This window comes from Pseudophryne corroboree, chromosome 9 (genome assembly GCF_028390025.1).
Source record: "Pseudophryne corroboree isolate aPseCor3 chromosome 9, aPseCor3.hap2, whole genome shotgun sequence".
NCBI lineage: Eukaryota > Metazoa > Chordata > Amphibia > Anura > Myobatrachidae > Pseudophryne > Pseudophryne corroboree.
In genome coordinates this window covers 76,754,020-76,780,197 of record NC_086452.1, presented here as the reverse complement: position 1 = coordinate 76,780,197, position 26,178 = coordinate 76,754,020, and the positions used below count along the sequence as shown (strand labels likewise).

The following is a 26,178-nucleotide window of genomic DNA, read 5'->3' as shown; positions in this document are numbered from 1 at the left end:
TCCAAAAGTGGGGTGTCACTCAGCAGGGTGAACAACAATTCTCTAACGCGTTTCGCACACAGGTGCTTTTTTTTTTTTTTGTTGTGCGAGATATATAATTTTTGCACCAAAATAAAAACCAGAGAGGTGATTTTAAACGTGTCTTTATTCATATACGTACCTGGTGAGACAGCGCAATCAGTCATTTCTTTTTCAAATGCATGGATCACTCTAGTTCAAGTAATGGCATCCCTAAGCAATCACCAGGAATCCTGTGGCAGTGGCACTGAAATGGTTAACGCAAACAATGGAAGACACTCGCATGTCAGGAACCTTAGATCTCCCTAATAGAGCAAAACCATTTAACTTACTTTTCAGGTGATTGCTGGATTAATGGTGAAATCAGCTGAAAACGGATGTAGGCTGGAAAGAAACAATAAGAAGAAATTTTATAACTTTCATGGTGGTTTTAGACGGGTGATTTCTGCTCTAACAGTAAATCATTATTTATATTACGACAGAGGTGAATGGTTGTTTTCGCACTTTTATTTTAACAGCGATTAGGTTTATTTTAGAGCACAATTATTTTTCTTTCGATTCACAATTTTATTTACAGATGAAAGGTACCGCCATGGGGACCAGGTTCGCGCCGAGTTTTGCCAACCTTTTCTTAGGTTGGTTTGAAGAACATGCCATATGGGGTGGCGACCTCGGCGCGGGCCTGGTCCTCTATGGTAGGTACATAGATGACTTATTTTTTGTTTGGGATGAGGATTTTTCACCTTTTTCACAGCTCACTTGTCTTTTGAATTCCAACACAATAGGTCTAAAATTCACCAATAGTTTGAGTAAAGAATTTATTAACTTTCTTGATATTACAGTTACCATTTTGAATAAAAAGATTGTCACTTCCACATTCGTTAAAGATGTTGACTGTAATAATTATTTACATTTCAGAAGTAGTCATTATAAACCATGGAAATTGAATATACCCAAGGGACAATTTCAGCGGTTATTCAGTGAACAAGCAGAAATCATGTATGCTGCATTTGTTAGACAAGGGTATCCCACTCATATTTTACATAAAGCTCTCAAAGAAACTCATCTTAAATCTAGGACCTCATTGATTCATCCTGAAAAATGCTTGGTAAGATCTGAATTTACAAGGGGAACTGATGATAGGTCAGTGTCCTTTGTTACTCAGTATAATACAGCTGCCAGTCATATCAAGAGGATTACCACGAAAAACTCAGCCATTCTTAAGTCAGATAAACTTTTAGAAACTACATTGACAGGTAGAAACCTAGTGGTTTTTAGAAAGGCTAACACTCTTAAACAGAAATTAGCCCCCAGTTTATTTATAAGAAAATCCAAGGGTGCTACAGAGAGTCTGTTCTCTTTACCGCCGAAACCAAACGGCTTTTTTAAATGTGGGAAGGATGACTTCCGGTGGACGGGGCATCTAGCATGGCCGCCTTTTAGCTCTGCTCCTGAGAAGACCTCTAGTTGATTGCCGACTAACCCTATTTCTACAGCCCTTTTGGACTTGGTGACTTCTCTAACGGGAGGACCGTGAACTGAGGCATTAGGGGGTGCCTTATCTGACAAGGGAGCTTGTACTGCCACCGAAGACTGGCCGCATACGTGGGCGGCCTGCATGACCGCCGGGACTTCTAGCGCGAAAACTGGCGTGGGAGCGGGACCTGTAATACAGGCTTTACAAGGCTACTACTGCTGTTTCTATCACCCGGTGCTGCACCTCGTTTGTCTGCCAAACAACGCAGTGGGGACTGATAGCCGGGTGAGCCTTTTCCTTCACCGTACACCCGACGGATCGCCTTCGCTTGGCCCCGACCCCCTGGAACTACGGATGTCGGGTTGGGCAGCCGCACCTTGCAGTGTTAACCATAGCCCGTGGTGAGACGTGGTGTTCCTGCAGATTAGGGGAAGATCTACCTGTGGCGGCTCCATCATACGGCTGTGCGAGGGAGGCGACCCGCGGAAGAGCCCTGCTACACCTGCCTCTTGGGCGCTTACATCGGGACCGAGTTTCGGGACGGAGACTCTGCTGGCCACCGGGAGGCTGAAGTCGCGTGGAGAATCCCCGCTATCCATCTAACGATCACTGCCCGTCCCTTACCTGTGGCGGCTGCTGCGGGTGGGTTGGGGACGTGGGGTGCACACAGGGAGAGCTCCTGCTGGACGGCTGTCACGGATTGCCTCGAGACGCTGGAGGCGCACAGTCGCAGCGGATGCCGGAGGGCGCCGGGATTCAGGCTCTGGCTGCAGTGAGGGGACTCTTCTGCTCTGCTGGGTCGTTGCTGGTTGGCGGGGACGGTCTTGACACGGGAGCGCGAATAGAAGTGGCTGGACAGTTCTGAAGCCAGTCAGGGGCTGATTGGTGAGGGTAGCTGCGGGCTGCAAAGGAGGGACACTCCGGGGCATATCTACATATTCACCCGTCAATATAAGTTACTATATTTTGGCAAAAGAACAGTGCTGATTATACTTGGTGGGAGGCTGGGTGGTCTGCAAGGGGATTGAGAAACTACTTGTGGGACATTGTAGGTGATCCTGTTGTTATACTCTACCTCTGCTGACTTTCTAAGCAACTGGACGGTGGTGGACCTGGTTGATCGGGGGGAGATAGACGGGGACACTGCCCTCCGGTTTTTCATACGAAGGGTTAAATAGTTTAACTCTCTCTGGATGCTTATTTTTTCCATTCAACTTTATTATTAGTGATAATTGTTTATGTGTGCACCATACATGATGATTACACGTGTCATTCCACTGTTTAACCATTTTTATTACGTTAGCTCACACTGTGATCTGTTTTTTCTTTTTAATTTGGAGGTCTAGGACGTTACTTATTTTATGTAGAAGTATATCGCTACTTTAAGTCTGTGCATGTAACAGATCCCTGGAGCCATCTTGTGGTGGATTGCTGTATTGCACCGGGTCTTATTGCTAAAATAAGGGATTACCTTGTATTGTTAGCACTGATAGCAGACAAACGCCCTTGTGTCGGGTTAAGTATATATTGATATTAGTTTGTCTTGTGCAGGTTATAACATCTGATTAGTTTTAGGACCGTTTTCTACTGGGGAAAACCCCTCCAGTATAACGGAACTGGCGAATTCGATTTATCGCATTCATCATCGCCAGGCTCGACTTTAGTACAATCACCCTTTATATTAGAAGATAACTTTCTATTACAGGAGGGGACGTCCTAAGAATGTAGAGGTTAAGATATAAGGGTGTAAGAGCCGAATGTGCCATTTATTATCTCACTGGCGACTTTCATGATAGGCTTGATTACTTGCTGTTAACAAATGATCATTGGGTGCAACCATTGTATTCCTATCGTGGTCTGCGCTAGTGTATGGACAAATACTTAGAGAAACACGTTACATCTGATCCCCCTAGCTCCCACTCTGATCCCACTATGGTTAGAAATAAAAAATAAATCTGCCGCCCCTGCCGCGCAGTCTTCTCCTGCAAGACCATCTATGGGAGGCGCGGCAGATGAAACCCGAGCAGCACTTTCTCAGATACCGATAATACCTACGTCTGAGGATAATGCTAAAGTGACAATTCAATTACGGATGCCTTTACTAGATAAAAAGTTTGAAGACCTCCACACTAGATAGGAGACTTCACTAGCGAAAATTTACTCAAATACGTCCAGAATTGTTTTGTTAGAACAGCGTCTCAGTGACAATGAGGACTCGGTCCATGCTTTACAGGCTTCAGTTGACCAACGGGACCGCACTATTCAGTCATTGGTGGCTAAATTGGATGAATTGGAGAACAGGGATAGGAGTAACCTCCGATTCATAGGCATTCCAGAATCCATACGGGGTCCACAACTGATTGACTATATTAGTGTACGTATTCCACAGGTGCTCGGTTTTCACGCTGCAGATGCTATTCCCCAGATCGAAAGGGCTCACAGACTTGGGCCCGAAAGGCAGGAGAGGTTGGCTAGACCTAGGCCTGCCATAGCCAAATTTCTAGACTTCAGAGCCAAGGAAAGAATGTTAACAGCCTATCGCAATGCCCAATCTCTCATTGTGGATGGACAGAAGATCTTGATTTTTCTGTTTTAGTGTCACAAAAGAGAAAATTATTTTCGGAGGTTTGCAGGATGCTAGTGGAGCGAAATGAACGCTTCGCATTGATGTATCCAGCAAAGTTGCGGATAATGGAAAACGGTCATCCAGTGTATTTTACAGATCCGAAGCAGGCCAAGGATCATCTAAGTAGGGAACAAGCCCACTCCCCGGAGCGATTTGAGGATTAATTTTATATTACGCTAATTCTGTAGGTGGTGGAGGGTGGTTGACAACTATACCACCCCCTTGGAGGTTTATTGAAGAGGTATAGTGGGGATTGTTCATAGGCCCCTTAATGATTCTACAGGCGCCTGGCGGTGGAGTGGTAGACTGTGGATTAAAATTGCACCTGGCCGTGCTTATCTTAGAAGTGGCACAAAAGTACAGACCACTAGTAAACATAGTTAATTAGTTTACGGCTCTTTGCCCTTGTCGGTTTTTGTTACAAGTAGATAGGGAAATAATAACGTTCCAACAAGTAATCGGAGACCCCCAAATGATAATGTTGGGGTCCTCAAGACAGGTAGATGGGTTGAACCCATCAATTGAATCTAATAAGAAAATTGAGAAACACATGCTCATGACAATTTTCCTTGTATTCCTAATGCTCATCAGCCTATGTTGACAAATACTATTCATTTTATTTTTCTTTACGCTTATATCTATGTACATATTGTATTATTAAGGAATTTGTTTACGACTGCTCAATATGTAGGTCCGATCCCGTGAGACGGCTATGTCACTCTGAGTTTGCCTCAGTCCATGTCTGCATCCACACAACACCCTGATGGGTCAATGATCCCTTCTCATTGTAATTTAGTTTCCTGGAATGTAGCTGGTCTGAACACCCCGATAAAAACGGAAGAAAGTCATAACGCATCTGCGGAGATTGAAACCAGACATCGCTTTATTGCAAGAGACCCACTGGATACAGGGGGAGGACGCAGCCCTTAGGGTCCGTTGGATTGGGGAGTGCATCACGGCTTCTTTTAGAACTAAGTCCAGGGGAGTGGCCATCATCTTCCATAGAGGTTTAAGGTATGATATTTTAGATAGAGTAGCTGACCCGGAAGGACGGTTTTTACTACTAGATGTTGACATCGAAGAAAACAAATACACTTTGCTAAATTTATATGCCCCAAATACTTCCCTGGATCGTTTTCTGGCTAAAGTTATGCAGCTGGTGGCTAGGCGCCACATTTATAATTTGGTCATAGCAGGGGATTTCAATTCCGTAGATAATCCGAAATTAGATAAATCCCCGCCAATAAATCGAGCCCTTCCTCAATCTTGGTATCATGTGCAAGCTCTCAAAACGACTCTTCAGGTCTGTGATCCTTGGCGACTCTTGTATGATGGTGAGCATACTTATACTCACCTTTCTAGAGCACATCAGTCGCTGTCGAGAATAGACTTCCTTTTATTGGCAAATTCTTTAATGGTACAGGTGAAGGGGGCTGAGATACATGATATCTTGATTTCGGATCACGCTCCGGTGTCATTAGATCTTTGGCACAGGGCTGGGGTGGCGACGACCCGCCTTTGGCGCTTCCCGGACTATCTGTCCAAATCGGAGGATTTTAAGAACTTCCTTACAACGTCTTGGACGAACTATCAGGATGACAATATAGACAGTTGGGATGACATGGTCTTGTTCTGGGAGGCGTCAAAGGCGGTCATGCGAGGTCATATTATGCAATATGTGGCCAGACGGAAAAGAGAATCAACTAAACAATATATCAGTCTACAAAAATCAGTGGCGCTAACCTTTAGACAATACCAAATGAATAACTCAGACTCTACTTTGGATGCTTATATGCAGTCAAAGAGGGCTCTTGAAGCTTTTTTGGTTGCACAAGCTAGGTCCAGTTTATATTATTCCAAACAGATGTACTTTAAATGGGGAAACAGGTCTGGCAGATTACTAGCCCTTATGTCCAAACCGTATAAAAAGCGTTCTTTTATTACGGCTATAAAGACCCCAGGTACTAACACAACTTGTGTTAATACAAATGATATACTTGATCATTTCCACGGTTACTATACATCCTTATACCAGGAGGTTCCAATATCGAAAGATAGACAGGATCGCCTGCTGTCTTTAGCTAAGTTACCCAAATTAACTCAGGAACAGAGAGACAGATTGGCCGGGGATATTACGGAGGAGGAGTTGAAAGTAGTTATTAAAGGGCTACTGCCCCACAAATCTCCTGGCCCAGATGGATTTTCTGGCATGTACTATAACACAGGTTCTCAAACTCGGTCCTCAGGACCCCACACAGTGCATGTTTTGCCGGTCTCCTCACAGAATCACAAGTGAAATAATTAGCTCCACCTGTGGACCTTTTAAAATGTGTCAGTGAGTAATTAATACACCTGTGCAGCTGCTGGGTTACCTGCAAAACATGCACTGTGTGGGGTCCTGAGGACAGAGTTTGAGAACCCCTGCACTATAAGATACTGGAAACGGAAATATTGCCTACATTATTGGCTCTGTTTAATAAAATGCTAAAAGATAGACCTAACTTCCCGTCATTTACAGACGCTTACACATCCCTTATCTTAAAACCTGGTAAGGATCCATTGTTGATGGAACCCTACAGGCCAATCTCTCTCCTGAATACCGATTTGAAATTATTGGCTAAAATTATGGCCAATAGATTGCAGGTGATCTTGCCAGATTTGCTGACCTCCCATCAGACTGGCTTTGTTAGGGGGGCGACATTCAGTGAGAGCAATACGAATGGCCATAGCGGCGGTTGTAGCGGGTACGCAAACACAGCACCCTAATAGCATGCTACTTAGTTTAGATACAAATAAAACTTTGCAATACTGGAAAGAAGAGAATTTGACCCAATCTTTATTGAATTAATCAAGTATTTTTATTCCCAACCTAAAACTTCTTTATTAATCAATGGAGTGAGGGGGGATCACATTTATATGTCTAGGGGAACACGCCAAGGGTGCCCATTATCCCCCCTATTGTTCAATCTCTGTATAGACCCACTGTTTCGTATTCTACAATTCTGGGATGAATTCAAGGGCATAAGGGTGGGGGAGATTGAAATTAAATTATCGGCCTTTGCAGACGATGTATTATTATATATAGATGATCCAAAATCTTCTTTGCAAAATTTTTTAGAGAAGCTGGAAGATTTTGGCGAAATCTCAGGATTTAAGGTCAATCTGGCTAAATCGGTGGGTCTTTGCTTGCATCCTTGTATTACTACTCCTCATTGGGGCCGCCTGATTGCGGTGAGGTGGGCAAGATCATACATTGATTACTTAGGTATTCGTCTCTCTAAACGCCCAGCCGACTTATACAGATTGAATTTCTCTACGGCATTGACGGATACGGGGAGAGAATTAGAGGGCTGGGCTCACCTTATGCTATCATATGCGGGGAGAGCGAATCTCGTCAAGATGGTGACGTTCCCAAGATGGTTGTATGTTTTACAGGCGCTGCCTCTTCTGTTATCCCAAAAAGATATTGGCTCCTTAAACGCACTCTTAATAAAGTTTATTTGGGGAGCTAAAAGACCGCGAATAGGGCTGATAAAGTTACAACAACCGGTCACCAATGGGGGTATTAATTTTCCAAATATCTTACATTACAATCATGCGGCAATATTGCGATACCTGCGAGACTGGTTATCTGATAAGGACCTTTACGCTAACACTTCGCTGGAAGGACAGTTTTTAACAAACTGTAACCTGACAGGTCTGTTGCACTTACATGATAACGAAAATAAGAATTTACTCACCGGTAATTCTATTTCTCGTAGTCCGTAGTGGATGCTGGGAACTCCGAAAGGACCATGGGGAATAGCGGGCTCCGAAGGAGGCTGGGCACTCTAGAAAGATTTAGGACTACCTGGTGTGCACTGGCTCCTCCCACTAAGACCCTCCTCCAAGCCTTAGTTAGGACACTGTGCCCGGACGAGCGTACACAATAAGGAAGGATTTTGAATCCCGGGTAAGACTCATACCAGCCACACCAATCACACCGTACAACTCGTGATATGAATCCCAGTTAACAGTATGAAACAACTGAGCCTCTCAACAGATGGCTCAACAATAACCCGATTTAGTTAACAATAACTATGTACAAGTATTGCAGATAAACCGCACTTGGGATGGGCGCCCAGCATCCACTACGGACTACGAGAAATAGAATTACCGGTGAGTAAATTCTTATTTTCTCTAACGTCCTAGTGGATGCTGGGAACTCCGAAAGGACCATGGGGATTATACCAAAGCTCCCAAACGGGCGGGAGAGTGCGGATGACTCTGCTGCACCGAATGAGAGAACTCCAGGTCCTCCTCAGCCAGGGTATCAAATTTGTAGAATTTTGCAAACGTGTTTGCCCCTGACCAAGTAGCTGCTCGGCAAAGTTGTAAAGCCGAGACTCCTCGGGCAGCCGCCCAAGATGAGCCCACCTTCCTAGTGGAATGGGCATTTACAGATTTTGGCTGTGGCAGGCCTGCCACAGAATGAGCAAGCTGAATTGTACTACAAATCCAGCGAGCAATAGTCTGCTTAGAAGCAGGAGCACCCAGCTTGTAGGGTGCATACAGGATAAACAGCGAGTCAGATTTTCTGACTCCAGCCGTCCTGGAAACATATTTTCAGGGCCCTGACAACGTCTAGCAACTTGGAGTCCTCCAAGTCCCTAGTAGCCGCAGGCACCACAATAGGCTGGTTCAGGTAAAACGCTGACACCACCTTTGGGAGAAATTGGGGACGAGTCCTCAATTCTGCCCTATCCATATGGAAAATCAGATAAGGGCTTTTTCATGATAAAGCCGCCAATTCTGACACACGCCTGGCTGAAGCCAAAGCCAATAACATGACCACTTTCCACGTGAGATATTTCAGATCCACGGTTTTTAGTGGCTCAAACCAATGTGATTTTAAGAAACTCAACATCACGTTGAGATCCCAAGGTGCCACAGGAGGCACAAATGGGGGCTGAATATGCAGCACTCCTTTCACAAATGTCTGAACTTCAGGTACTGAAGCTAGTTCTTTTTGAAAGAAAATCGACAGAGCCGAGATCTGTACTTTAATGGAGCCTAGTTTTAGGCCCATATTAACTCCTGCTTGCAGGAAATGCAGAAATCGACCTAGTTGAAATTCCTCTTTTGGGCCTTTTCGGCCTCACACCATGCAACATACTTCCGCCATATGCGGTGATAATGATTTGCTGTAACCTCTTTCCTAGCTTTAATAAGCGTAGGAATGACTTCCTCAGGAATGCCCTTTTCCTTCAGGATCCGGCGTTCAACCGCCATGCCGTCAAACGCAGCCGCGGTAAGTCTTGGAACAGACAGGGCCCCTGCTGTAGCAGGTCTTGTCTGAGCGGCAGAGACCACGGGTCCTCTGAGATCATCTCTTGAAGTTCCGGGTACCACGTTCTTCTTGGCCAATCCGGAACCACGAGAATTGTGTTTACTCCTCGCTTTCTTATTATTCTCAATACCTTTGGTATGAGAGGTAGAGGAGGGAACACATAAACTGACTGGTACACCCACGGTGTCACTAGAGCGTCCACAGCTATCGCCTGAGGGTCTCTTGACCTGGCGCAATACCTCTCTAGTTTTTTGTTTAGGCGGGACGCCATCATGTCCACCTGTGGACGACCCTACTGATTTACAATCATTTGGAAGACTTCTGGATGAAGTCCCCACTCTCCCGGGTGGAGGTCGTGCCTGCTGAGAAAGTCTGCTTCCCAGTTGTCCTCTCCCGGGATGAACACTGCTGACAGTGCTAGTACATGATTTTCCGCCCATCGGAGAATCCTTGTGGCTTCTGCCATTGCCATCCTGCTTCTTGTGCCGCCCTGTCGATTCACATGGGCGACTGCCGTGATGTTGTCTGACTGGATCAGCACCGGCTGGTGTAGGAGCAGGGATTTTGCTTGACTTAGGGCATTGTAAATGGCCCTTAGTTCCAGAATATTTATGTGAAGGGAAGTCTCCTGACTTGACCATAGTCCTTGGAAGTTTCTTCCCTTTGTGACTGCCCCCCCAGCCTCGTAGGCTGGCATCCGTGGTCACCAGGACCCAGTCCTGTATGCCGAATCTGCGGCCCTCCAAAAGATGAGCACTCTGCAGCCACCACAGAAGAGACACCCTGGTTCTTGGGGACAGGGTTATCAAGCGATGCATCTGAAGATGCGATCCGGACCACTTGTCCAAGAGGTCCCACTGAAAAATACTGGCATGGAACCTGCCGAATGGAATGGCTTCGTAAGAAGCTACCATCTTTCCCAGGACCCGCGTGCAGTGATGCACCGATACCTGTTTTGGTTTTAGGAGGTCTCTGACTAGAGAAGACCACTCCCTGGCTTTCTCCTCCGGGAGAAACACTTTTTTCTGGACTGTGTCCAGAATCATTCCCAGGAACATTAGACGTGTCGTCGGGACCAGCTGTGACTTTGGGATATTCAGAATCCAGCCGTGCTGGCGCAGCACTTCCTGAGATAGTGCTACTCCCACTAACAACTGTTCCTTGGATCGTGCCTTTATTAGGAGATCATCCAAGTATGGGATAATTAAAACTCCCTTTTTTCAAAGGAGTATCATCATTTCCGCCATAACCTTGGTAAATACCCTCGGTGCCGTGGAGAGTCCAAACGGCAGCGTCTGGAATTGGTAATGGCAATCCTGTACCACAAATCTGAGGTACTCCTGGTGAGGATGGTAAATGGGGACATGCAGGTAAGCATCCTTGATGTCCAGGGATACCATGTAATCCCCCTCCTCCAGGCTTGCAATAACCGCCCTGAGCGATTCCATCTTGAACTTGAATTTTTTTATATATGTGTTCAAGGATTTCAAATTTAAAATGGGTCTCACCGAACCGTCCGGTTTCGGCACCACAAATAGTGTGGAATAGTAACCCCGGCCTTGTTGAAGTAGGGGTACCTTGATTATCACCTGCTGGGAATACAGCTTGTGAATCGCTGCTTGCTCCCTCAGACAGGGAGGCGGTGCTATCGGCAAGGCAGATTTTAGGAACCGGTGGGGTGGAGCCGCCTCGAATTCCAGCTTGTACCCCTGAGATACTATTTGAAGGATCCAGGGATCCACCTGTGAGCGAGCCCACTGATCGCTGAAATTCATGAGGCGGGCCCCCACCGTACCTGGCTCCGCCCGTGGAGCCCCACCGTCATGCGGCGGACTTGGAAGAGCCTTTTGGAATCTGCATCTCCAGTCCACTGGCGAGTCCATAAGCATCTCCTAGCAGAGATGGACAATGCACTTATTTTAGATGCCAGCCGGCAGACTTCCCTCTGTGCATCTCTCATATATAAGACTGAGTCTTTGATATGGTCATTGTTAGCAGAATCGTGTCTCTGTCTAGTGTGTCAATATTTTCTGACAGTTTATCCGACCACGCAGCGGCAGCACTGCACATCCATGCTGACGCAATAGCTGGTCTAAGTATAATGCCTGAGTGTGTATATACAGACTTCAGGATCGCCTCCTGCTTTCTATCAGCAGGTTCCTTAAGGGCGGCCGTATCCTGAGACGGTAGTGCCACCTTTTTAGACAAACGTGTGAGCGCTTTATCCACCCTAGGAGGTGTTTCCCAACGTAACCTATCCTCTGGCGGGAAAGGGAACGCCATTAGTACCTTCTTAGGAATTACCAATTTCTTATCAGGGGAAGCCCACGCTTCTTCACACACTTCATTTAATTCATCCGACGGGGGAAAAACTACAGGTAGTTTTTTCTCCCCAAACATAATACCCTTTTTTGTGGTACCTGGATGTAAATCAGAGATATTTAACACCTCTTTCATTGCCTCAATCATGCAGTGAATGGCCTTAATGGGCATTAAATTTGACTCATCGTCGTCGACACTGGTGTCAGTATCCGTGTCGACATCTACTTGTGCCATCTGAGATAGCGGGCGTTTCAGAGCCCCTGATGACTTTTGAGACACCTGGACAGGCACGAGCTGAGAACTCGGCTGTCCCGCAGTCGGCATGTCGTCAAATTTCTTATGTAATGAGTCTATACGTGCACTCATTTCTTTCCATAAGCACATCCATTCAGGTGTCTGCCCCCCAGGGGGTGACATCCCTACTAAAGGCATCTGCTCCGCCTCCACCTCATTATCCTCATCAAACTTGTCGACACAGCCGTACCGACACACTCCACACACACAGGGAATGCTCTATATAGAGGACAGGACCCACAAAAGCCCTTTGGGGGGACAAAGTGAGAGTATGCCAGCACACACCAGAGCGCTATATAAGGCAGGGACTAACTGAGTTATGTCCCTTATAGCTGCTTTTTAATATAAACTATATACTGCGCCAAATTAAATGCCCCCCCTCTCTCTTTTTTACCCTTTTCTGTAGAGTAGTCTGCAGGGGAGAGCCAGGGAGCTTCCTTCCAGCGGAACTGTGAGGGAAAAATGGCGCCCAGTGTGCTGAGGGAGATAGCTCCGCCCCTTTTCCGCGGCCTATTCTCCTGCTTTTTTATGGAATCTGGCAGGGGTATTTACCTCATATATAGCCCATGGGGCTATATATTGAGGTATTTTTGCCAGCCAAGGTGTTTTTATTGCTGCCTCAGGGCGCCCCCCCCAGCGCCCTGCACCCTCAGTGACCGGAGTGTGAAGTGTGAGAGGAGCAATGGCGCACAGCTGCAGTGCTGTGCGCTACCTTGGTGAAGACTGATGTCTTCATGCCGCCGATTTTCCGGACCATCTTCTTGCTTCTGGCTCTGTAAGGGGGACGGCGGCGCGGCTCCGGGACCGAACATCAAGGCTGGGCCTGCGGTCGATCCCTCTGGAGCTAATGGTGTCCAGTAGCCTAAGAAGCCCAATCCGGCTGCAAGCAGGCGAGTTCGCTTCTTCTCCCCTTAGTCCCTCGCTGCAGTGAGCCTGTTGCCAGCAGGTCTCACTGAAAATAATAAACCTAAGACTATCTTTCTTCTAAGAGCTCAGGAGAGCCCCTAGTGTGCATCCAACCTCGGCCGGGCACAAAATCTAACTGAGGCTTGGAGGAGGGTCATAGTGGGAGGAGCCAGGGCACACCAGGTAGTCCTAAATCTTTCTAGAGTGCCCAGCCTCCTTCGGAGCCCGCTATTCCCCATGGTCCTTTCGGAGTTCCCAGCATCCACTAGGACGTTAAAGAAATAGGAGACAACATACGTAATAACCCCTTACTATGGACTACAAGACGAATTTGGCATATACTCCGACATAGACGAAACTTAAACCCCTATAATTCCCTCTTCTCACAATTTCTTCACAATCCGGACTTTCAGGGCGGATTGGCGGCATCACCTTATGATAGACTTAAATCAGAGGGGTTGTACAATGTGGGGACACTTTTAGACAGGGATACCAGAGCACCGCTTTCATACACATTAGCATCGGAAAAATTCCTGAGTTTCCAACATTATGGCATTATGCCATATCAGTGATAAGAAAATGATCTGATGATGACTGGAACAATGCATTAGATGTATTGCTAGCATCTGATCTAACTGTAAAGGGAGCGATCTCATATCATTATGCTTTTTTGAGACAGAGTATTGACCATAACCAAATTTGGTCTGGTCTGTACTCATGGGTGCACACTATCTCCTCATTGATTTGTGATGGATTGTTGAAGTCACTTTGTTGGTCAAGAAAAATAATTCCGGCAATGCAGTATCAAGAAATGTTTTTGAATATTTATCATAAGGCTTACTTTTCACCCCATCGGCAACATTTGGCAGGGTTGATACCATCCGCATCTTGTCCCAGATGTAATGCTGATATAGCAGATATGTATCATTACTTTTGGAAATGCCCCTTGCTGCGAATATTCTGGCTTAAAATTAGACGTTTTGCTCTTGATAATTTGGTAAACTATGTTCCATTAACGGATAAATGGGCAATATTTGGTATGCTACCAGAGGAGCAACGCATAGAAAGAGGGTGTAAACGCCTATTATTGATTATAAGCGCAGCTGCTCGCAAAGCTATTTTGCAGACATGGATTGAGGCAACTCCCCCCACTCTGAAATTATTTAAAGATAAACTACACCATGTGTTTAACATGGAGTGGATTGACACTATGTTGGAGAAAGAGAAGCGTTCGGCAGGGAACCTGGGAAAGCTATATTATTTTACCGATCGATTTACGTACCAGAATACGCGACTCCCTGAAACTCACACAATGGTATGCTATCCGAGAATTAGCAAATGACCCACCGGTGAATGTGTTACCCTAATTACCTTATCTGAGCCCACTGAATTATTGAAATAAAGAGATGGATGGAGGCATGGGAGGCAGATGGGGGATAGGTTTGAGTGGACAGTCTTGTGGGAAAGGACATAACACTGTATTGATGTATAACGGGCATGTAACTGTTACGTGTTTGAATTTTATGCTGTTTCGAAGTATTTGAGATGCATATTTGGATAAATGTCTGGCTGATGCTATGTAAACCGCACTGTTCTGAGCTTTTTCAAATGCTTTAAGGTTATGAAGGAAAATGTATGTATTATGGAACTTTGAGTGTTTCAATAAAAATTGTATTAAAAAAAAAAAATGTGGGAAGGATAGATGCGTTACTTGCCTTTTTGCTGAAAATAAATGCACAAAAATTAAATCCTTTAGTAGATTAGAAGAATTTGAGATCAAGGGTTTCATTAACTGTAGGACGAATTTTGTTATTTATGTTATCCAGTGCAAATGTGGATTACAGTTTGTGGGCCGGACTATCCGCCCACTTCATGAAAGGTTTATGGAACACAAGAGAAACATCTTGAAGAATATCAAAACACATAGCTTATCTAACCATGTTTCTATTTGTCAAAAGGGAAATTTGAAAGGTCTTACTATTAGAGCCGTGGAACACATCAAATTAACCAGAAGAAGAGGAGGGGATAGATACAGAAAGCTTTGCATGCGCGAAGCCTTCTGGATCTTTCAACTACATACCTTGAGTCCACACGGTCTTAATGACACGGTGGAGCTCAATGCCATTTAACTAGTCTATGGGTTCTTTGTTTATTGTACTCCGCATTGGTTTAGAGCAGAGGTTCTCAAACTCGGTCCTCGGGGGCACACACAGTGCATGTTTTGCAGGTCTCCTCACAGAATCGCAAGTGAAATAATTAGCTCCACCTGTGGACCTTTTAAAATGTGTCAGTGAGTAATTAATACACCTGTGCACCTGCTGGGTTACCTGCAAAACATGCAATGTGTGTGCCCCCGAGGACCGAGTTTGAGAACCTCTGGTTTAGAGCGAGGATACTTTTTGTTCCCAGTGGATTTAGGAAAAACTCCCAATGAGAAGTATGTTCAATATTTACATTGACGGGTGTGCTGTTATCCCCACTTCGCAGTTCTGATGAGTTTAAATATATCTCTCATTTCTAGCTCTGTGGTGAATTTGCCCACCTGCCTCTTTTCTCTCAGCCCTAATAGTATTTCCCCATAAGTTTATCCTTGGAGATTGAGTGTTCCCTGTGATTTAAGCTTTTTCCATCATTATATACAGTAGAGTAATGTAATGAATTCAAGTTTATTATTTGATTTAAAGGTCTGTGAATATTAATTTGGTAACTAATATTACGGCTATAAGCCTATTTCATATTAGTTGCATATTTGGGAGTATTCCATTCCAGTATTATTGTCTTTGGAAATAATTTGTTCCAGTAATCTTGTATACTTATATTAAAGAAGTGCATGTTCTGTATATATTCACAGAAATGGAAGTGTGTGTAGAGTTTCTAGAGACTGTGTAATTTGCAGTCTGGGGCATATATACACTTCCATTATATTATCCATGTATTGAGAAATTATTGTGATTATATATATACTATTACATATTTTTTTGCTGTCTCCTCTTACTACAAAAATACAAAAATATAAGTATAAACAGAAATAGAAATCTAATAATGTTATCAATTAATGCTATTATTATTATTATTATTAATATTAATATAAATACTTTAAGCACCATAAAAACAAGTTTAATAATATTTCTGAGAACAACACCAATAGGTTTTGTGCATAAGTGCTTTATATACGCTCTGCCAGATGCCACAATAAAATAGGTATTAGTAAATGTTTTTTATTACAAGTATAAAGATTTTAAGTACTCTGTTCCGTTCTAGTTCTGAATGTGGATAGAATGTGGATCATTTATACACCTGGTTCTGTTTAATTATAATGAATGGACCTTTCAGGTGATTGCACTTTAATTAACTCCTGGTCTCTATAAAAACTGAGGCTAGGAAGGAAATGATTATTCTTTCCCTCTGAAGAAACAACCAGTGCCTTTTGTTTGAGAAACACGTCAGGGTTCAGGCTTCGGGACTCCTGTAGCTGCCACGGATATTATCGGATACTGCACTGCATCGCACCGCACTGAGATCTTGGATTCCAAGCCACCTGCAAGTGGCCTCCTTTGCCAAACGGGGGCCGTGGCCGACATCCACCCACCACGAGTGAGCAGCGTAACCAGCCAGCGCACGGGGACGCCCAGCGCCACCGGTCTCATACTCACTTGGAAGCGGTAAGCATTTATCATTACCGCAATATCAACTTACGGAGAGCGGTTGACGGAGCCGCTGCAGTGCTGAGTATTGTTTCTGCCCCATTGAGCGGATTAACTGTTGCCAATTAAATCTGGTAATTAACTGCACAGCTAAGAATATAAGAACAAGTTCATACTTATGTGCCTAATGGTCATCTGGAATTCCCTAAGGAACTTTAAGCAACATTAGTTCTAAAGAAGCAGCTATATTTAATGATTTCCAACTATGGGATTTATTGCAATGTATTGCTAAATGATAAAGAAATATCCACTTGAGCATATAATCCTGTATGTGCCTAGCTTCTTAGGATAATACCGTGGAATTAGTAAGGAGTGTCCTGTTTTTATATGTATGTGATTTAATCTGTGGTTCACATGTGTGTATATTTATTTAATAATCATTGGACCTTTGAGTCCTGGTTTTATTATTAAATATTTTAATTCATTTAGTCTGTTTGCGCTCTCTGTGTGTCCTTTTTCTAAACGTTTTACAGGGGTGCTGATACCCTGTTATTGGAGAGCAGCATTCAGCAAAGGCTCATTAAGGCGCTTTTTCTTTTCTGGAGGATAGTTCTGCTCTAACTGTCCAGTCTATGAACCAGAAGTTTATACTCTCCTTATGTCTGCATATTGCAGGTGTGTGAATGGTTCCCGTCACACAGATACGCTCTGTGAATGCTGTACAACGATAGGAACCCAGCTGTTACAGGTACAAGGAAAGGAATATCGCCAGGTTCCTGGAGCAGTTCTATGCCGGATGCAGGGATCCCCCATCACCCTCTGTCCAGCACCAGCAGATAGCAGAAGATGCACTAGGCCTGTACACAATCTTACCTTTAGGAATCTTGAACTTGTTGTCTTTCTTGTACCAAAGGCAGCCCTGCTCAATGTCCGCTATCTTCTCAGGGTATTCTGTGTCCGGGCAGTCTGAGCTCTTCACACTAAAGTCAGTGGCTGTATAAGAGATCAGAGGACTGTAATCCCCATAGAGGAATGAAGCACAGACACAGAACACATAGTCCCCGCCATACTCACCAATGAACCGGTTCTCTGCTGGGAGATGGAGGTCAGGGTTTAAAAGGAAGTCAGTGGCCCAAAGATCTTTCCATTTTGTATCTATGTCTGTGGAAGAAAAAGCAAAACATACATTACCATGAATGCAATCATCTGATCTGAAAATGATTGATAATGATCAATATTCTGGGTCTCAACAGGTCTTCTGTAGGAGTTACCTTCGATGCTATACTGGGTCCCGAACCACTTCTCCTTCAGGTCACACTTGCCCTCGTTGGCTGGAGACAGAAGCAGCAGATTTGCTTTCTCAGGAGTTAGGACTCCAAGAGCGTCTGCAATTATCTAAGCACACAAGAATGGGGCGAGCGAGACGTTGTTTATTGTAAGAGAACAACATTTTTAAGCGGATGGTTTTATTATGACAAATCGCAACACATTTATATTTCTTGGTCCATGTTTAAGTGGGGATGTGGTGAGAAAACAGATAGTGGAACCCCGCGGGTGAGTATGGGATGTTAGGATTAGGCACTACGTGGATTGTTAGGGTTAAGTTGGGTACACACCAGACAACATGTGTACCCAGCCGATCTGAAGGACGACGGGACCCAGCATGCGGCAACTGCATACACACTTGCCAACACCAGGTCTGACTGGGGGAGCCACGTGATACGCTGCATTTTGCAGCATGTCATCGCTAGTTACACCCTTCATCTCATCGGTCCTGCTGCAGGACCAATAGGGAATGTCGCTGCCGACGAGCGGGAGCACCGGTACATGGGTACACACTAGACGATATGTCGCTCCGATTTGCGGGATCGGGCGACATATCATCTAGAGTGTACCCAGCTTTAGGCTACAGGACGGAATGGTTAGGGATCGAGAGAGGACGGTTAGGATTAGACTACAGGAGCGGAGGGTTAGAGGTAGGGTTTAAATTTTTACCATTAGCCGTCGAGATACAGACTGCCTAAATTTCGGAGGCAACCCGTTTAAGTGTATCACCCGGTTAGGCAGCTGAAACACCCATTTGAGGGCAGATTCAATTAGATGAAAGCCGCTGACTGAATGTTTGTCAGCCTAAAACGGTAGGCCGATTCCGGTTGCACCTCCACAGACTGCAAACAGAATAAGCCCCTGCACACACATACAGCAGTGCCACACACACACACACACACACACACACACACACACAGCAGTGCCACACACACACACACACACACACACACACACACAGCAGTGCCACACACACATATACAGCAGTGCCACACACACACATACAGCAGTGCCACACACACACATACAGCAGTGCCACACACACACACACAGCAGTGCCACACACACACACACACACACACACAGCAGTGCGCCACACACAGCAGTGCCACACACACACACACACATACAGCAGTGCCACACACACACACACAGCAGTGCCACACACACACACACAGCAGTGCCACACACACACACACACACACATACAGCAGTGCCACACACATACATACACACACACAGCTGTGCCACACACACACACACAACAGTGCCACACACACACACACACACACAAACAGTGCCACACACACACAACAGTGCCACACACACACACACAACAGTGCCACACACACATGCATACAGCAGTGCCACACACACATGCATACAGCAGTGCCACACACACACACACAGCAGTGCCACACACACACACATACAGCAGTGCCACACACACACACACACACACACATATACAGCAGTGCCACACACACACACACACACACACACATACAGCAGTGCCACACACACACATACAGCAGTGCCACACACACACATACATACAGCAGTGCCACACACACATACATACAGCAATGCCACACACACACACATACATACAGCAGTGCCACACACACACACACACACACACACATACAGCAGTGCCACACACACACATACATACAGCAGTGCCACACACACAGCAAACACACATACACACACACACACACACACACACACAGCAGTGCCACACACACACATACAGCAGTGCCACACACACACACACACACATACAGCAGTGCCACATACATACATACATACATACATACATACATACATACATACATACAGCAGACACTCACATCAGGACTGTACTCGAAGAGAAGCTGGTCACCAGTCAGGAAATCTTCTTTGGGAAACAGCTGCATGTTCTCACAGATACTCTCCACATAGTCAATAGGGTCAGTCTAAAAAAAAAAAAAATGAATAAACATATCACATTCACATCTACATACAAACAGCACTGTGCAAAAGTCTTAGGCAGGTGTGGAAAAAATGCTGCAAAGTAAGAATGCTTTGAAAAAAAAATAGAAGTGTTATCAGTTTTATCAATTAACAAAATGAAAAGTGAATGAACAGGAGGGAAATCTAAATCAAATCAATATTTGCTGTGACCGCCCTTTGCCTTCCGTTCTTCTAGGTACACAATGTGGCGCTGCCCTATTGGAGGGTGGGTCAGTAGAAACGCTGCCAAAAATAACTGAAGTGTAAAGAGGAGACACCCCCACCCCCCACCAAGACACTGAGCCATAAACCCATCAGTACCTGCTCCTGATAGAAAAACTCATTGGCTTCGATTTTCTGAATCTCCTGGAAGATCCTAGAATTGAGAAGTAGAGATTTAGGAAAAATTTTCAAATATAGATTAACAGTTTATACATTGTTTTTTTTATAGAATACAGAAGGAGGAAGGGGGAGGGGAGGGGGGGGGGGGGGGGGGGGGACTCCCTTTACATAGACAGAACAACACTTTAGTGTTCCAAATTAAGAACACAGAATAGGAGGGGAGAGGGGCAGACCTTCCGGGACAGACAATGGCCTGTTTAGCACGTTACCTCTCTTGTGGACCCAGCTGCAGCAACATTTTTAAATACTGAAAGACAATATGAGTAACCTAGAGGACAAATGACAAAAAGAAATCCGATTGCAGAGCTGAACAGAAAGAGGAAGGATTACTTATGTCAGGTGCATGTATGAGGGCAACATTATTAGCACATATATTCATCTTAAAACTAGAGATATAAAACCATTAAAATGATTATCTTGGGTGCAAGTACACAGTCTTCTTTCAGCATGGTTCATTATCTCTGAGAGCACAATCTGTGCTGCATCAAAGATCAGATCTCTCTATGCAAATTACATTATGTGACCAAGGTGAACGCAACTTGGCTGTAGTTGCTCCTGCAGAGCAAAGAGAGTGTATATTCGCCTATCTGCAATGTTGTACGCATCTCTGCCGCCAGGTCGTCCTTATCAGTAACCTTGGTTTCATACCGGCCATCATTATCTGTGTTCATGTGTCCCAGTTCTATACCTAGTGCAAAAGACCCGTCTATAGACAGCCATAGTTACGTGTTCACACCACTCTGCATGGCATGCCATTCTGCTGGCACGTCCTCCGCGAGCGCTGCACATCTTACACCTGTATGCCTTGTGTTCATGCCAGGTACCTATGTGATACAGCTAGCTGTTGTGTGTTGTGCTTCTGCCATTTGGCTTTATGTATACTCCCATGCACGGAGGTGTGTGCACTTTGTGGCACCTAATTAATAAAAGATACTTCTAATAATACTGTATCACAGCCAAGACTTTCCACAGAGCTTGGAAGAGCCACATGTTTTGGTGGGAACCAACAGTGTCCACCTCTTGCTTCAGGTTGGTCTGATCACTGCTGTTCTATAGGAGGTGCGGAGAGTCTGGAGGGGCGGGGTTATGTACCACCAGGGAAGGTTAGGCTGCGGGGGAGGGAGGGTTAGGCACCACCAGGGAAGGTTAGGCTGCGGGGGTGGGAGGGTTAGGCACCACCAGGAAAGGTTAGGCTGCGGGGGAGGGAGGGTTAGGGATAGGCACCACCAGGGAAGGTAAAGCTGCGGGGGAGGGGGAGGGGGGAGGGTTAGGGTTAGGTACCACCAGGGAAGGTTAGGCTGCGGGGGAGGGAGGGTTAGGCACCACCAGGGAAGGTTAGGCAGCGGGGGAGGGAGGGTTAGGGATAGGCACCACCAGGGAAGGTTAGGCTGCGGGGGAGGGAGGGTTAGGGATAGGCACCACCAGGGAAGGCAAGGCTGCGGGGGTGGGAGGGTTAGGCACCACCAGGGAAGGTTAGGCTGCGGGGGTGGGAGGGTTAGGCCCCACCAGGGAAGGTTAGGCTGCGGGGGTGGGAGGGTTAGGCACCACCAGGGAAGGTTAGGCTAGGCCCCACCAGGGAAGGTTAGGCTGCAGGGGTGGGAGGGTTAGGCACCACCAGGGAAGGTTAGGCTGCGGGGGAGGGAGGGTTAGGGATAGGCACCACCAGGGAAGGTTAGGCTGCGGGGGTGGGAGGGTTAGGGATAGGCACCACCAGGGAAGGTTAGGCTGCGGGGGTGCGAGGGTTAGGGTTAGGCTGCAGGAAGAGAGGGTTGGTTTTTGAGACAAGAAGGTTAGCATACTTACTGTCCAGGTATCGGTGTCCTACACGTCGGGATGCCACTGTCGGTATTCTGACCACCACCATCCCAAGCGCCGGAATCCCAATACCAACCCATTTAAGACAATCCCATTTGTTTTGGTGTACGGATTATGTCATAGTACATTCCCTGTGACAGCTGCGTCAGTGCAGGGGATGTTTTGGTGCATACCTCATAGAAGTTCTCATATCCAGCATCAGTCAATGTGATAGAAATACTGAACACGGAGTAGGTGGTGTTCTGCTCAAAGCCAGTCTCACTGTTCCCTCCAAACAGAGCCAGCGCCCAACACCTGAGGGGGGAGAACATAATGAGACCATCTGCTGATCAAAGTGTACCCCAACACGTAGCCGCAATGGTATGCTGTCAAGTTGCCGGCAGTCAGGATCCCGACCGCTGACATGCCGACAGCCAGAATCCAGGCTAACAGGGGCTATTCCCACTCGAGGGTGCCCAGCGAGCCCGCAAGGGGACTCTTTGGGCTCGCCCCGCTGCGGCATACTGACGATTGGGATGCCATTGTCCGTATGCGGACAGCCAGCATCCAGATCGTCTGTAAATCTTACTGATTCCGCCTAAATAACCACATATTCATTTCCACCCTAACAAAAAAATTAACACAACCCCTTCACAAGGATACGGATATAAAGCTAAATGCACAGATTAACAAGTTAAATAGTTTTGCAATTGGACAGTGCAACCGCTACTGTACAGACACAGTTACATTAATATGATGAAAACATTAATGGCAATCTGATAGAATGAGAGGAACAGGTGACGGCTGGCAGGTTAAGCATCAATGATTTCCAGGAATGCAACTCCTACAGTATTGCCTCCACATCAAGTATATTACCCATTCCTCATCACACTCCCCCCACACCAAGTACAATATTCCATATTACTCATCACACTCTCCCCACATCAAGTACAATATTCCATATTACTCATCACACTCTCCCCACACCCCAGGTACAATATTCCCCATCACACTCCCCCCCACCCCAAGTACAATATTCCCCATCACACTCCCCCCACACCAAGTACAATATTCCATATTACTCATCACACTGTCCCCACATCAAGTACAATATTCCTTATTACTCATTACACTCTCCCCACACCAAGTACAATATTTCATATTACTCATCACACTCCCCCCACACCCCAGGTAATTCCCCATCTCACTCCCCCCACCCCAGGTACAATATTCCACATCACACTCCCCCCACACCCCAGGTACAATATTCCCCATCACACTCCCCCACACCAAGTACAATATTCCATATTACTCATCACACTCTCCCCACACCAAGTACAATATTCCATATTACTCATCACACTCCCCCACACCCCAGGTACAGTATTCCCCATCACACTCCCCCCACCCCAGGTACAATATTCCACATCACACTCCTTCCACACCCCAGGTACAATATTCCCCATTACACTCCCCCCACCCCAGGTACAATATTCCACATCACACTCCCCCCACCCCAGGTACAATATTCCATATTACTCATCACACTCTCCCCACACCCCAGGTACAGTATTCCCCATCACACTCCCCCCACCCCAGGTACAATATTCCACATCACACTCCTTCCACACCCCAGGTACAATACTCCCCATCACACTCCCCCCACCCCAGGTACAATATTCCCCATCACACTCCCCCCATCCCAGGTACAATATTCCCCATCACACTCCCCCCACACCCCAGGTACAATATTCCCCATCACACTCCCCCCACCCCCCAGGTACAATATTCCCCATCACACTCCCCCCACCCCAGGTACAATATTCAACATCACACTCCCCCACCCCAGGTACAATATTTCCCATCACACTCCCCCCATCCCAGGTACAATATTCCACATCACACTCCCCCCACACCCCAGGTACAATATTCCACATCACACTCCCCCCACCCCAGGTACAATATTCCCCATCACACTCCCCCACCCCAGGTACAATATTCCCCATCACTCTCCCACCACCCCAGGTGCAATATTCCCCATCACACTCCCCCCACCCCAGGTGCAATATTCCCCATCACACTCCCCCCACCCCAGGTACAATATTCCCCATCACACTCCCCCCATCCCAGGTACAATATTCCCCATCACACTCCCCCCACCCCAGGTACAATATTCCCCATCACACTCCTTCCACACCCCAGGTACAATATTCCCCATCACACTCCTTCCACACCCCAGGTACAATATTCCCCATCACACTCCCCCCACCCCAGGTACAATATTCCCCATCACACTCCCCCCACACCCCAGGTACAATATTCCCCATCACACTCCCCCCACCCCAGGTACAATATTCCCCATCACACTCCCCCCCACCCCAGGTACAATATTCCCCATCACACTCCCCCACCCCAGGTACAATATTCCCCATCACACTCCCCCACCCCAGGTACAATATTTCCCATCACACTATCCCCATCCCAGGTACAATATTCCACATCACACTCCCCCCACACCCCAGGTACAATAAGGTGATTTTTGTTACTTACCGTAAAATCTCTTTCTCTGATTCCATCTGGGGGACGCTGCGCCATTACTTGTGGGGTTAGAGGTGTGTGGTTGTGGAGTTTGGCACAGAACTATTAAAACCTGACTCCTCCCCCCTCTAACCCCTCCCATCTCCTTCCTGCCTAGCCAGTACCTCAGTTAACGTTTAGCCAAGCCAAAGGAGATAGATCAAAGAAAATTAACTGGTTAAACCAGACAAACATCTGGGAGGGATCGCAGCGTCCCCCAGATGGAATCAGAGAAAGAGATTTTACGGTAAGTAACAAAAATCACCTTTTCTCTTTCATCCATCTGGGGGACGCTGCGCCATTACTTGTGGGATTTTCCAAAGCAAGCTAATAAGAGGAGGGAGACGGGGACGGCATAGCCGTCTTTAATATACGACGCCCAACAGCGGCAGTCTCCAAACCAAAAGTATGAAAACGGTGAAAGTATGTGTGAAAGTATGAATTGACGACCAGGTTGCCGCCCTGCACAGTTGCTCAACAGATGCACCACCGCGAACAGCCCCAAGAGGCTCCAACAGCTCTAGTAGAATGAGCCCTAATTGAGTCAGGAACCGAAACATTAGCAGACACGTAAGCCTGTCTTACGGCCGAAGTTATCCAACGGGCCACAGTATTTTTGGAGGCCGGCCAACCTCGTTTCGGAGCATCAATCAAAACCAGCAAGTTATCCGTACGCCGGAATGACTCGGTGCGAGACAAATAGACACGTAAAGCTCGAACCACATCCAGGAGAGCTAAATGAGAGTCCTCCCCAGGAGAAGATGTCGGAGTAAAGGCCGGAAGGACAATGTCCTGATTTAAATGGAATTTTGAAACAACCTTTGGAAGGAAAGAAGGCTTAGTCCGTAGAACCACCCGGTTCTCATGAAACACTAACAAGGGGGGTCTGCAAGAAAGAGCCGCCAACTCAGATACTCGTCTAGCTGAGGCAATAGCCAACAGAAAAACAACTTTCTGTGTCAGATAACGGAGTTCAACCGATTCTAAGGGTTCAAATGGAGAGGTCTGAAGAGTCGTAAGGACCAAGTTTAAATCCCAGGGAGGAACCGGAGGGACAAAAGGTGGTTGAATCCGAAGTACTCCCTTCAGGAATGTTTGAACCTCTGGAATATTTGCTAGTTTCTTCTGAAAAAGAACCGATAAAGCTGAAACCTGACCTTTTAGTGAAGAAAGCTTTAGGCCCTTGTCGAGACCCTCCTGAAGGAAAGAGAGTAGGCGAGGTAGCCTAAACAAATGCGGAGTTAGTCTCCGTTTTTCGCACCCTGCAATGTAAATACGCCATATCCTATGGTAAATGCCAGAGGTCACCGGTTTCCTTGCTCGAATCATCATCTGAACAACCGATCGAGAAAGACCTTTTGCCTTCAAAATCTTGGATTCAAGAGCCAAGCCGTCAAAGCCATCCTATGTAAATCTGGGTGGCGACAAGGTCCTTGAATAAGAAGATCTGGTCGCAGAGGTAGGCGAA

The 26,178-nt window shown here is 46.2% G+C and overlaps 1 protein-coding gene across 1 annotated transcript in view; it reads right to left on the bottom strand.

The window, feature by feature from the left end:
* The window catches only part of NRDC (nardilysin convertase), a 129,944-nt gene that overhangs the window by 42,249 nt on the left and 61,517 nt on the right, over positions 1-26,178 (bottom strand). Inside the window, exons 12-19 of the mRNA XM_063939544.1 lie at positions 22,328-22,448; positions 20,549-20,607; positions 20,259-20,313; positions 19,796-19,900; positions 17,888-18,011; positions 17,691-17,777; positions 17,490-17,609; positions 351-402 (exon numbers count right to left, since the gene is read on the bottom strand). Of these exons, the coding sequence (XP_063795614.1) occupies positions 351-402; positions 17,490-17,609; positions 17,691-17,777; positions 17,888-18,011; positions 19,796-19,900; positions 20,259-20,313; positions 20,549-20,607; positions 22,328-22,448 (723 nt within the window). The remainder of the gene's footprint in view (positions 1-350; positions 403-17,489; positions 17,610-17,690; positions 17,778-17,887; positions 18,012-19,795; positions 19,901-20,258; positions 20,314-20,548; positions 20,608-22,327; positions 22,449-26,178) is intronic.